This window comes from Mytilus californianus, unplaced genomic scaffold, assembly GCF_021869535.1.
Source record: "Mytilus californianus isolate M0D057914Y unplaced genomic scaffold, xbMytCali1.0.p SCAF_7, whole genome shotgun sequence".
NCBI classification, from domain to species: domain Eukaryota; kingdom Metazoa; phylum Mollusca; class Bivalvia; order Mytilida; family Mytilidae; genus Mytilus; species Mytilus californianus.
Genome location: NW_026262723.1, coordinates 93,418,036 through 93,432,554, shown reverse-complemented (window position 1 = coordinate 93,432,554; position 14,519 = coordinate 93,418,036). Strand labels below are relative to the sequence as shown.

Genomic DNA, 14,519 nt, shown 5'->3' with positions numbered 1-14,519 from the left:
TACACCATACTTGGTTTGATATAGATAAATATGTCCAAGTTAAAAATAGTTGGACATATTAACGTAATAATGTTTGTTAAAAGCGCAAGAAGATGGAGAATAACCACATTTAGCGACTCATTTCATCTGTTAGAATATGCGATTCACTTATACAGTTCAATCTGACTTCACTATATATGTTATATAAACTGTATAACTATGTTTATAATTAGGTTTTTTATTGAACGTTTGATGGTTTATGTTTTTAGTGGAAAAGCTGTTTTTGTTTTTCTAAAGGCGGAGAGGCGGAATATTGATTATTGAATATGGATAATAAAACAATAGCTATTAATTTTACTGCACCATATGCGCATTTTGACAATTAATGTCTTTTCAGTGATGCTCGAGGCCAAAATATTTGAAGGTCAAATATTTACCTCATACAAACGTTGAAGGGCTGAAAAAACCTTAAAGGACCAAAAGTAAAGCTAAACCCGGACAAGGAATTATAGCTATCCATGAGGGAGATACAAAGCCAAACCCAGACCATGAATCAGAGCTATGAATGAGGGAGATACAAAGCCAAACCAGGACAAGGAACCAGAGCTATGAAAGAGGGAGGTACAAAGCCAAGCTCGGACAAGGAACAAGAGATATGAATGAGGGAGATACAAAGCCAAACCAGGACAAGGTATCAGAGCTTTACACGAGGGAGAAACAAAGCCAAACCGGGACAAGGTATCAGAGCTATGCACGAGGGAGATACAAAGCCAAACCGGGACAAGGTATCAGAGCTATACACGAGGGAGATACAAAGCCAAACCCGTACAAGGAACCAGAGCTATACACGAGGGAGATACAAAGCCAAACCGGGACAAGGTATCAGAGCTATGCATGAGGGAGATACAAAGCCAAACCCGTACAAGGAACCAGAGCTATACACGAGGGAGATACAAAGCCAAACCGGGACAAGGTATCAGAGCTATGCATGAGGGAGATACAAAGCCAAACCCGTACAAGGAACCAGAGCTATACATGAGGGAGATACAAAGCCAAACCAGGACAAGGAACCAGAGCTATGCATGAAGGAGATACAAAGCCAAACCCGTACAAGGAACCAGAGCTATGCATGAGGGAGATACAAAGCCAAATACGGACAAGGAACCAGAGCTATACATGAGGGAGATACAAAGCCAAACCCGGACAAGGAACCAGAGCTATGCATGAGGGAGATACAAAGCCAAATACGGACAAGGAACCAGAGCTATACATGAGGGAGATACAAAGCCAAACCCGGACAATGAACCAGAGCTATACACGAGGGAGATACAAAGCCAAACCTGGACAAGGTATCAGAGCTATGCATGAGGGAGATACAAAGCCAAACCCGGACAAGGAACCAGAGCTATACACGAGGGAGATACAAAGCCAAACCCGTACAAGGAACCAGAGCTATACATGAGGGAGATACAAAGCCAAACCCGGACAAGGAATTATAGCTTTTAATGAGGCATATACTTTCCTCAACGTAAAATATTTCGAAATTTTAGAACAGCAAATTTAGATATAAATAATATCCGTATTTTCTTGGCAGATAACATGATCACGTAGGTTAATTGTGTCACTTGATAATGTGCTTTTCGCAAATGCAAGAGCCTTCTCAGTTTGTATCAGTGTTTGATTGTCAGGATGCAGAATTGAATTTAATATGAATTTTTTGGTTGTTTGAGATGCATTAGAATTTATTTACAACTTAAAGCTTGTGATTATGAGATTTCTGTTATTTACAGGTAACATTGCCTTTGAAATTAGATGCAGACACCTGGGCATCCGTCCTGGAGCAACTCATGCTGTTTATGTTTGTAATTGCAAGATGGGTGTTACCTAGGGGGAAATTGACACGCGATCAACTTTCGCAACTTTTATTTGTATACATAGGATCTGCATCAGACGTCATGGAACTTTTTGTAATTTTTGAAGAACCAGAAATAAGGTCAGATGTTACATTCAGTTATGTAACTTTAGGAGTGTGGTCCCTTAGTTTACTTCAATTCTGTTTAATCCTTACCGCGACCAGGAATATTGGTAGCAGGGCTATTGCAAAGCATACTGCTGTAGATGGTGATATTCCAGAGGATGAAGTGGGACAGGAAAAGGTCGGATATTCTGCTTGTTGTGACAAAGTTTTCCAACTAGAAATCTGGACCTTATTTATTTGCTTGATTTTGCAAGATGGTCCTTTTCTTGGTGTTAGATTGTATGCAATTTTTGTCAAAGGAGTGTTGTCGTATGGTATTATATTTTTCACTGCTAAAAACATCTTGATTCTGTTTCTGTTATGCTACAGGGTAATAGTTCTGTGTTATTCAAAGTTTACAAAGGATCTCGATAACCAAAACAGAAATAACGGGTTTTCTAGGAAAAACATTGTTGGACCTTATTCTGCTGAAAAGAAATAAGAAGGGTAAACATTTAGTCGAAAAATTATCTGACAATTCATAGAAAAATGGATAACGTCAGGAATGTGTGTTGTAACTTAAAATGAGAATTACAAAACATTTGATAATAAGGAAATTATAATATGTTAGATTATTTCGTTAATTTTAGAAAATATTTCAGCTGTACATGTATATATTTTCCGTATAGCAGACAGTATTGTTTCATGTATTCCAATAATTGCTTCAATTTCTGGTGCACTGCAAACATAAGTGACACGAGCCAAAGTTTAGCCAAAAAAGTTGTTTTATATCACAATTAGCAATGTTCGAGCCAGGCTTTATTTGGGTCAAAACGGGACTGTTCATTCTCATCGCAAAATGTAAAGAACCAAGATTTGAGCCAAGACATTTTTTTGTTATTTCTGGACTTAACCAAAAAATCCACATCCAGTAACAGTTACTATGTTCAAACAGGTCAATTCCGAAGTCAATTTTATTTTTAAGCTATGTAAAATATTTTTTTCATTTGCACTGTTCTTTATTTTGTGAAAATCAAGCCTAGTCGTAGCAGAAATGAGACACCACTCGCCAAAAATTGTAACTGTTTATTAATACCCTAGTCCTGTTGGGCAATATTACTAATTTCAAATGATGTAAAGTAGGAAATATCTTACCGCAGCACCTTGAAATTTGACAAGATCACAAACAATATCTAGAGTAGCAATATGTTTATCTGTAAGATTTTGAAAATCATGTTTTTAAATCTGTATAACTTTCATATTTCAAATTGACTTGAACATTGTTTCTTTTTATACCATGAGGGTATGGATGGGTGGTCCTTCATTTCTGTATTCTTTAATTTATTCGCTCATTATTTTTTTTTCTTTAAAAATAATAGCTATACTCTGTAATTACTTGATAACTGTATTCTGGAAATTGTTCTTTTCTGTAATCAGTAAATTTTTACCCAATTTTTTTTATTTTTGCAGTTATTCTTAATATTTTAGCACCCCATTATTCTCTATTCTTTATTTCCTTCGCCCATTTTTCTCTATTCTTTAATTTTTTTGCCCATTATTCTCTATTCTGTAAACCCCATCCACACCCTCTACCATCGATTCTGTATCAGTATAATTTATGTCAGTTTCCTTATAACTCAAATGTCTTAGCCAGAACAGTTATTATTGTATTACACCAATATCTATTATGAATACGGATTCTTTATCCTATAATATTTCAATTCTACATTTTTCTCCAAATCATGATATGCTTGTAAATTACTTGGTTGATAGCCTTTCTTTACATAGTAAGGAATTCTTCTCACACTAGTGAAACGTTGTTCTGTATATACTCTGAAATATTAGCAAAGGCGGTGTTCATGATAAAAAGTGAAAATCTGAATCGCTTCAAACAATTTACACTATCAATGTAGCTACGGGGCGCCGAATGGGACTTGAACTTTTTGTAATCAAAATCAATTTTGTGTACATAAAATTCAATTCTGTCATAACAAAATCATTTTTGTCTTACAAAACTATGTGATACAGACTTGTTTTATGAGAACTTCAATTTTGTCATTTTTTGTAGACTCTGTAGACAAAATTCATTTTTGTATTTTGTCAAATAGGTATGCAAATATAAACTTATTTGCATACAAAATCAACTTTTGTTACCTGATATGGAAATTAAAACACAAAAGTCAATTTTGTGAGACAAAATTGAATTTGTACGCAATTAACATGTTGATTAAATTAGCATCCTGTGATTTTGTAATTAAATTTATTTTTTGTGTAGACAAAATTGAGTTTTGTTAGACAGAAGTGAAAATTTAACCGTGACAAAATTAACTTTTGTTAAATTTTCACTTCTGTTTAACAAAACTCAATTTTGTCTACACAAAAATAAACACAAAATTGAATTTTGTGACAAAATCTCAGTTTTGTATGCAAATTAGTTCACAGAATCCAAAGTAAACTAATTTGCATACAAAACTGAATTTTGTCGCCCAATTTTGAAATTAGGTAACAAAAGTAAAGTCTGTGATACAAAACTGAATTTTGTCATGACAAAAGTAACTTTTGTCCACTGAAAGATAATTTTGTATGACAAAATTTAGATTTGTAGTATGCTACAAATTTTGTTAAACTGAACTCATTTTTGTTGAACAAAACCACAAGAGTCCCGTTCGGCGCCCCGTATAGTAGCTTCCAATGTTAACCAAAATGAAAGACACACACTTACACACCACATTTGAATGGTTAGAAATTAAAAGAAAATATAATATCCTCTTCTCTTTCTCCAGATGAGTACTTTTAAATACAAAATATCTTAATATTATCCACCGGTCAAATCGAAACGAAATGTGGAGCAGGTTTTGTTTACGCTTTCGGAGCACCCGAGATCACCCAGGTTTTTGTTTGGTGGGATTCGTGTTGCTCAGTCTTTACTTTTCTGTGTTTTGTTTTGTATACTGTTGTTTGTCTTTTGTAGTTTTTCATGTTTTGCCATGGCGTTGTCAGTTTGCCATCGACTTACTCTTGAGTTTCAAAATTCCCTTTGTATAGACCGACTCTCTTTTCCTTGACAATTTTTCAGAGAGAATATGCATAGGTTTGTTCATATTGTATGCCTTAGACTTGCGTTGTTTGCTTTGGTAATGGTATACTAATTCCAAAACATTAAGTGGTAAGGATTTACTAGGTACTATAGGTTAACTTTGAATGGTGATATGTTTCTATGATATGATATCATTTGTTTCGTCGCGATATGTTCAATCATTATAAAATAATTGAGAAATAAGGAAAAAATACCCTGATCTACGCAGCATAAAAATCTCGTTAGAAGAAAACATATAGCTGATGACTGGATACAACAACAGAATAAGTATAGGTACACCAAGCATCAATACAAGTTTGACCTGGAAATGAAAAACAACATATTATCATAATTGGTTACACAATATAAAAGAAAGTCATATCTGTATTCTTTTGTAATCTGATAAAAAGTCACATCACATCTATCGGAACTCGCTTACTCATATAAGTATAACGAAATCAGACATCTATATTTTAATTAGATTATATTCTTTTGATAACATAGCCTATGTTCAAGTTCATAGCGTCTTGGGTACTTGGAACAGGTAACAGTTTAAATCCACAGATTAGGATGAAAAAAATAAACACAAAGAATTAAGAGATTTGAATATGTGATACGAATGCCAATGAGACAACCCTCTACCATTTCTGTCCTTAATTGTGATAACATGTCTATTGCTTATATAGTGTGACGAATCATATGCATCCACCCCTTAATATGTATTATTCAACTAAAGGTAAATATAGATAGCGAAACAATTTTTTTCAGGGACAAAAAATAAATACAAAGAATTAAAACGTCTTTGTCAAGAGATTTCTTTCTGTGCTATGAATGCCAATGAGAAAACTCTCTACCACTCCTGTCTCTAATTGATACAACATCCAAACTGTCTATTGGATAATGGGTATTATTGCACTGAATGTAAATATTGATAGCGTAAGCAATATTTGATTAGTTGAGATTATCCCATGTGAAATTAAACAAAACTTCAAATTCCCCTCTGATTATTGGGACTTCCTCGTGCGAAGTTACGCGCGGTTAATGCACGCTACGTTTTAACTTTTTATGGCCCCGCAACAAAGTACTTTAGTTTATTGTAGTTTTACCCTTATCCGTCATTCCGTCATTCACCAACGAATAGTTATACGGACTTATTTAACGCTTTCACATATTGAGCTGATGTTTAATAAATGTGAGTCTACTATGATGAGTAACAGTTCGAGTTTACGGTTGGTTCCGCTCTGCTGGGGCTCTTTTCACAAAAAATCTTACGAGTAAAAATACTCGTAAGTCATGAACATTTCAGTATAACTTACGATCAATTTTAATCGTACGATTTTTTGTGAAAAGAGTCGCAGATTTTTGCCGAATTACGGGCTTTGGACTTTTCGTGAAAATAACAGTTATACAGACTTTTATTCTCAAATTTCCACTCTTAAAAATGGCTTCAAGCTTTTTTCGCGAGCGGGGCCATTTGTGTTGTTCCGACACATCTAGTTTTAAATAGCGTTAGTATAGTTATTATAGTGTCAAAATTATTTCAGACGCAAGAACAGAACAGCAAAAATGTGTCATTGAAACCTTCGATGATCTTTGATTACTTTGAAACTTGTTGTAATGTTTGATCTTGCCTGAAGCTAACTAGCGCAATGGACTGGACAAATCCGCGCGGAATTTTCACTCGGAATGTTCATCGGTGATTTTGCCTTTATATAATCAGACCTCTTTTTTGACATTACAAAAGCGCAAATACTAAAAAAAAAAAACATTTAAAAGCAATTTTGTTTATACATAACAACAATAAACTAGAAAAAATATATATAATTGCAAAAAAGTAGTAAATTGAAATATTACTTGAGTGCTACTAGTAATTGAAAATTAATGACCGTGAGATAAGTGATCAAGTTCCGTGTTTAACTTCCAGTTTTAATTTTCATCATCAATAATTTTAGGAATGTCTATACCTGCTCTTATAAAGTTTTATCAGGAAAAACATAAAGGATGTTTACTACACAATTAGTTACAAATGTGTACTTATATGGACAAGCAAATACAGTTCATGTCTTTATTTTAACGAAAAAATGTGATATTCGAAAACAACTTATAACTGTAAACTGTTATAGAGTAGATGCAAATTTAAACTGGCAATTATGGAAGCTCGTTATTCCAAAAATTAAACTCTTTTAAAGAAAAAGTAAGCAGATAAGATCAAATAAATATTTTGAAATAGTTGGATTACAAAATTACAAAAAAAGTCCATTCGGAAAGACGATAATTTGAAAAAAATGTGAAATTACGAGTTTCTAACGACAGGGTGGAAAATAAAGTAGACATAAAGACCTGTTATAGCCTTGCGTTATATGGAAAGATTAAACTCAAAATTTAGACGACATTTTGTCTCTTTTTCACCGCACTGACTGGTTAATTTGAAGACATTAATGTGGAAAGATGTGATTAAAATATGTAAAATTATACATACAAAATCTTCGTCCATCCTTTCAAAAATAGTCCTTCGTCGGCTAAATGTTTGTTGATGATCACAATATGTCTGGTTTTGTGAATTTTGTTCTGCTTCCGCTGAAAGACAATACAATATCTATAATTTATCTAATTTATTACAATTTATAATCATCCTTTTTAGAAGACTTTCATTTTTACCATTTGCATTATATTTTTTTTCTGTTTTATACTGACATGAATGTCACGGTAATATAAACGCTCGGTTTTATACTGACATGAATGTCACGGTAATATAAACGCTCGGTTTTATACTGACATGAATGTCACGGTAATATAAACGCTCGGTTTTATACTGACATGAATGTCACGGTAATATAAACGCTCGGTTTTATACTGACATGAATGTCACAGTAATATAAACGCTCGGTTTTCATTACGCACCATATCTGATTTTTTAATAGACCTCATCAGATTCGCTGAGTTCAAAAGTGATGAATGCCAAAAACAGAAAGAATGTATCATTTATTTTATGCCAGTACCTGCTGTTTTCTCTTATCGCTACACTCGGAGTGGAGCATTATGAGGAATGGTGGACCTGTTTATGTCGAGCACTGGCTAAAGAGCGGAGGTTACTGTAGAAAAAACTGACAGTTTACCAGCAACGGTAATAATCCAATGGAAATAAGAATATATCATAACATATCTATGAGTGTAAAATCCAAACAAGTAAATTGCTACTAAATACATGAGATAACACAAATAAACAATAAACAATACAAATATGTAACATATACATAAAATATTTGAAAAAAAAAATATATTCTTTTTCTTTCTGTTCTTAAATGCTAGACAACATGCTTCCCCTCAAATTAGCATAAACATTATAATTATATTTGTAATAGTCATCTAAAAAAAAGAAGAAATACTGCTTACCTCTATTATATTCATTCTTATATTAGGTTATTTTATGAAGAAAACAAGGTATACATGTAAAATCAACAGTTCATGCACAATTGTAAATATTGTTTCTGTAATAATACATCAGAAAACCGACTGCAGTGCATGTGCAACACGTTTAAGGTCTAAGCAACAGAAAAAAAAAGTGATTAACTTTTAAGGAATTGCTAAATTAAAAGTTGTGATGAAAGTAATCAAAGTACTGAAGTACTGAACATCGGATGACCACAAGTTCTTGAGGATGGTCAAAAGCACTTGTCTCAGAAATAAAACAACTATCTCTTTATCTAAAACTGAGGTTAATGTACAGAGATATATTTTTTTCTGAGACAAGTTCGTGCGTGGATGATGAATAAATGACAGGAAATTCAACTTCACCGTAATAACTATTATATTGTAGTGATACAAATCAGTATACACTGAGTTGTTGTTTATATTATATTAAAATAACAGTTACATATATATATGATTTGAGTCCATTTGTATATCATTCTATTCTACTATTCTAAAAATAGTGCAATGCAAGTGCATGGTGGACACTTTTCTGTAAAAATTCGATTTTTCTAAGATTGGATACGAGTAGGCATTCATATTTTCCCGCAAAATCAATTACAGAGTTACCGGTCCTTGACGGTATTTTCACAAAACGTTCTTTGAGATATTCTTCCGCATGCTTAAACACAATTTTTCGGTACGTGTGCATTGATATTATCAATGATTTTTTACTTATATATATATATATCTAACTACAAAACATTTTCATATTATTAATTTATGTTGTAAACAAAAATATTTTTATCAGTATTCATTGAAGAGATGTATTTATATCAAACGATAAGGAATGTTATTTTGCACTCGTTTATGTGCGCGTATTTTTCATGTTTATAGATCGGTTACAAACCCAAAACTAATTTACATAATGGAAATCTAGGCGATAGCAATACATCGGGATGACCTCAAGGTCATCGCGATGTAAAAATGTTATTTACACCATATTTTAATTACGAGATAATTTTACCTGAATAACTATGAGTCCTGTTCCTCTGTCTTAAGCGTTCTTCTATATTGGGTAGCTCTACTGTGTCATATAGGTGTTTACTCTCGGTGTCACTCAGTTTGTCATAAGCATTGTTTATCACTAAGATAAATGTATAAGCAATAGCAAATTATTAATCTTTTTAAATACATATAGTACAATTGAATGGAATTTCGCGTTGATTTAATTCAGATATTGTTTTCCTTAGCGAAATAATCTTTAATAAAAAATTTGATGGAAAAGACAGTAAATGGTGTCTCATGTTTTCCTGACACAAAATCACTACACGTACATGAAATAAACAAAAGCAAAGGAACAATGCTGTTATTGCTGTTCTTCATCTCAAATTGGTACGCCATGGTAGTTTTGAACAATGGAGATTGAAAATGAAGACATTCCTTTTTTAAGGAACGAGTCGTATTGCTAAAAATTTAATATTCTATAATAAACCGGTCTACTGGGATACAAATTCATAAAATAGATTTTGACATCTGATAATATTACCTTTGCATGCTTCCTCTGCTCTTGGTGCTTTGTTTTTATCGGGATGTAGTTGTAAGGACAGCCTCCTGTACGATTTTGATATAACATCTATAGGTGACAGTCTCGGAACTTCAAGGATGTCGTAATACATACATTCTGGATAAGCTAGTGTCCTATTAAAACGATTAAACTATTTTAATGTTTGTGTATTATGTCAAATTGAGACATGTATTCGGAATAAAATTAAATAAATGGAGAATGTGTCCATGGGACGTTATAAAGAGACATAACTCAAGAACGGTAAAAGTGACGCAATCCAAATTCAAACTTGTGTTTTGTGGTAATAAGTATTGTGTATAAGTTTCATAACATTTGGTGAAGGCAAACTAAAGTTAGAGAACGGAAACTAATTTTGGGACTTACGGACGGACGTACAGTCAGATGGACAAGGGTAACACTTAGCGGCGAGGGCATGAAAAACGAATGACTGGGAATAGTTTTCTTTATTTTTTTTAAGATTACGTAATGATTAAGTGTAAAAAAAAGTTAGAAATATCACTCGCAGCTGGCATGATATAGATTATATATATAGCAAATTGCTATCAATACTAATTTACTTTCGTGGAATATACGACTTTTGGCTGTTCCCTCCAAAACTGGTTAAAGTAGAAAATGTAAGAGAAACGTCGATCAGACACGATTTTAAAAATCAATTTATATTTTGAACAAGTGCATATGCTATGCCGATTTATATTTTTTGGTGTGATAACCAATATAACAGGAATTCAAAGATTGAATTCATCATAGAAAGTTTTACAATGTTTAAGCGTTGTGGGTTTTTTCATTTCTTGATTTTGCTTGTCACGAATTTGTCACACACTCTAATTTATATTAAACCATAAAGAATCATTTCACACTGTGGAACCTACAAGTATCATCAATAAAACATATCACTCTACCTGTCCACAAGTACTTGTTGTTCTTTGGTATATTCAGCATTGCTTTCATGGCTTTTGTTGTTTTCTTTATTTTGTGTCATTACGGAAAATTTCTAGGTGTGTCACTGAAATAAGATTGCCAATACTTGATATATTATTTTAAATTTGTCGTTTAAGATTAAAGAAAATAAATGTAATTTAAAAGTCAATGAGACATAAAAAACGACACTAGAGCAATATATAGTCTTCAACAGTAGACAGGCGTCTATAAAATATGATAAGCTCTTAACCGTACCGAATCTAAAAGTTGTGAATGAATTTAAATGAAACAATCAAAGATCTGCCATCAAATTCTTCAAAATAAATAAAATCAATCAAAATCAAACAACCACAAAAAACATTGAGATATTACATGAGACAAAAAGTTGATGACGAGGTTTCTGGCTTGGGACACAGGATCATGAATGTGTGGCGTGTTTAAACAAGTTTTTTTTTTAATTAAGAACAAAGAACAACTAACAAAATTACAAAAGTAACACAGTACCTATTTGAGAGAATCCGTAGTTACTGAAAGCTAGTTTAAAACCAATTAAAACTAAAAAAATGATCATCTTCTCACAGACTTTAAATACAAATCAGTAAACACCCAACAGATTTACTGTTAAGACGCCTTAAACAGTCGGAGAAATGCGATATGGGTTTTGCTCATTGTTGAAGGTCGTAAGGTGATCTAATGGTGCCAACTTCTATGTCTTTTGCTCTCTGATGGAAAGTTGTCTCATTGGCAATCATACCACATCTTCTATTTTTTTATTGAGAAAAACATGACCTTGTGCATTGCCAAAATATAAGTATATTGCATAAGTTTTCATTATTGTATATAGCAAAACATATTTAGTTATGTTTAAGTTAATCAAAAACAAAACAAATATTGGTACAAATAGAACACAAAATTCAAATATTTGACCACATTGTTAAATTAATCACTTTTTATAATAAGTTTATTCAAAGGATACATGAATTAACATAGATCTTATCCAAAGTTAAGGGCTCTATAAACATCATTAACGTAAAAATAAGAATGATATATCCTGTTTGTAATAATACTGCTACAGATACAATCAAACTTCAAAACAAAATCTTTGTATCTATAAAAGAATGTTACATAAAAGTTTGAAATAACTTGTGGTAACGAGATCCCTGACTTATAATTTATCAGTTAAACATAGATTAAGTTCGCTGAAATCTTAAACGTCACTACAGACACGATCATAGTGAACGAGTTTTGGAAATATACCGTGAGAGTAAAGAGGCAAAAAGGGAACATCACCGTCTACAGAGGAAAATATCAATAGGAACGATAAATCGTCTCCTTTTTTGAAATTTTTGTAATTAGTTTCCCATTTAAAACTGAAATACCCAAATCTAGAAAAGGACAAATATTATTGTTTTTTTATCATAGTGATTTAATGTCAGTTCCCTTGTGTAAATTTCTGCATTATAATAAGAGATTTATTTGTTATTTAAAGGAAAAATATTATCAAGGTAACGGTAAGTGTTATTTTTATCAATTGTATGAATTTAAGCCAGATTTTTCAAGCTCTTCATTTTAATCTGTTTTATATATGTTGTGTACAAGATGCAAGTTTGTACACATTATAATTTGTACAGGGTTTTTGTACATGTTATACGTTTTTGACACATACCTTTTTGCACCAGGTGACAAAAATTTATCTTCTAAAATGTATCAGCTTAATGTCTTAAATTCAATTTTATATACTTCAACATAACATTTAGTGCTATTCTCCTCGTCCTAAAACTGGAAATAAGGACACCTGAATGGTTTAAATTCTATTTTTATTTTTCTCCTTATAACAAAATCATATCCATAAAAAGTCTTTTTGTGTTCTTATAATGTTTTTTTTGTATCAATGCTTAGTATTAGACTGTATCATGTAGTCATATGACAGAAATATGCGAAAAAAAAGACTATGCATGTGCTTGCATCAGCCATTTGTGTTAAGCGGTTCATAAATCACTGATAACTTGTACAAAAATTCAACATTACAATTTGTACACAACATAAAGATGGCAAATGTTATGTCAGTTTCTTCTTTAAAAAAAAATCGGCATCTCTGTCATACACATTATATACCAGGAACTAATACCTATATATATAGAATATTCGCGTATAGGGATATTACTATGACAACTTACATTATGTTATTGAGAGTTCATTCGGGGGCAGATTCAAATATTTTGAAAACAAATAGGGTCCGATTATACCATGAGAAAACCTGGAACAAAGCTTTCTTTCCGTCAATTTTTACGTGATCGGAAACACTTTTCCAACAGGAGTGGAATCTATAGACTCACCTCCATTTTTTCCGAAAATAAAAATAGGATCCCGTCTAAATGTAACACCTAATTGGAAACCGTCATTTACATTAAATAGATAATATGTTAAATTTTGTACTTACAATTCTTATCTCCTACATTTTAGATTGACAAAGCACTATAAATAAATTCAAGTCATAGTTATTCTTCCTTGTTAGTGGATTGTATTTTAGTAGTTTCACTATATCTATTTAAAAACCTGTAAAGCTGCCAAATTAGGGTTATAAACAGTATCAGTAAGTATGGGTAAATTACGTTGCACATTATACATTACACGTTTTTTGTAAGAAATACTACGATGATGATTTAATAAAAATCAGATTAAGTTTTTATTCATTTAGTCGCCCAAAGAACCCAATAAGAAAAGAGTTTTGCGGCACTTGCGTTACTTTGTTTAAAGGGAATCATTATACAGTTTCAAAATGCATTGAGTCTTTTTGTCCTTTTTTACTTAAAAAAATCGTTCGGAGGATAAAATTTGCGAATTTTCGAAATTTCTTCGAAGATTTAATACAACTTTAATTTTTTTTATACTGCTATTTTGGCAATTAAACAACCAAAGTTTTTTATTTTTCATTTGTCTTAAAATGTATTTAAGGGAAATATAAACTTACACGTGTCAGTAATAATGTTTCCTTTGATTCCGTATTACATATTATTAGTATTTGCAGACTTTTATAGAGCAGTTAAGATAAAATTTATTTTAAACATATAGTAAATAGATGCTTAAAACGTAATGAGTATATAATGAGTATATATGAAATTTTACACAAATAAAGGTGTGTGCTTGTTTGTATATATTAGTTTAAAATCTAATATAAAACAAAATTGTAGCAAACCAGTATGCATGGTTATGTAAAAAAAATTAATTGAATCACCTATGTTACTATAGTTTCTAATACGACCAAAATAAAGTATCAGATTACTTCCCTTTTATTATTTAACACCTTAATTCCATCTTTGTTACAAAACTGTTGATTGTGTGCTACAGTAACGACATAAGTCCATACTATTTCGATCTTTGGCAACAATTGCATTGGTACAAATAGACATTAGACTGGATTGAATGAACGTTATGTTTTACATTTTATGATTTCGGGGCATTGTATAGCTTGATGTGCGGAATAGGGTTTGCTCATTGTTGAAGGCCGTAGGGTGACATATAGTTGCTTCCTTCCACGCCATTTGGTCTCTGGAGGAGAGTTGTCTCATTTGCAATCATACCACATCTTCTTA

General features: G+C 32.1%; 2 protein-coding genes across 3 annotated transcripts; one reads left to right on the top strand and one right to left on the bottom strand.

Moving 5' to 3' along the window:
• The first annotated feature begins 634 nt into the window (after positions 1-634).
• LOC127709567 (transmembrane protein 26-like) lies at positions 635-2,869 on the top strand. The gene is made up of 2 exons (XM_052215172.1): positions 635-670; positions 1,770-2,869. Exons 1-2 carry the CDS (start codon positions 635-637, stop codon positions 2,436-2,438), a joined length of 705 nt encoding a protein of 234 aa, XP_052071132.1. The 3' UTR covers positions 2,439-2,869.
• Positions 2,870-3,008: 139 nt separating this feature from the next.
• Positions 3,009-13,496, bottom strand: LOC127708729 (dnaJ homolog subfamily B member 1-like). Of its 2 annotated transcripts, XM_052213852.1 has the most exons (8): positions 13,367-13,472; positions 12,593-12,705; positions 10,908-11,011; positions 9,970-10,121; positions 9,448-9,567; positions 7,492-7,589; positions 5,228-5,334; positions 3,009-3,769 (listed from the first exon to the last, which is right to left on the bottom strand). In XM_052213852.1, exons 3-8 carry the CDS (start codon positions 10,985-10,987, stop codon positions 3,622-3,624), a joined length of 705 nt encoding a protein of 234 aa, XP_052069812.1. In that variant the 5' UTR covers positions 10,988-11,011; positions 12,593-12,705; positions 13,367-13,472; the 3' UTR covers positions 3,009-3,621. The 2 variants fall into 2 exon arrangements, with proteins under 2 accessions (XP_052069812.1, XP_052069811.1); XM_052213851.1 differs by lacking the exon at positions 12,593-12,705 and having other exon boundaries at positions 13,367-13,496.
• Between the last annotated feature and the right edge of the window lie 1,023 nt (positions 13,497-14,519).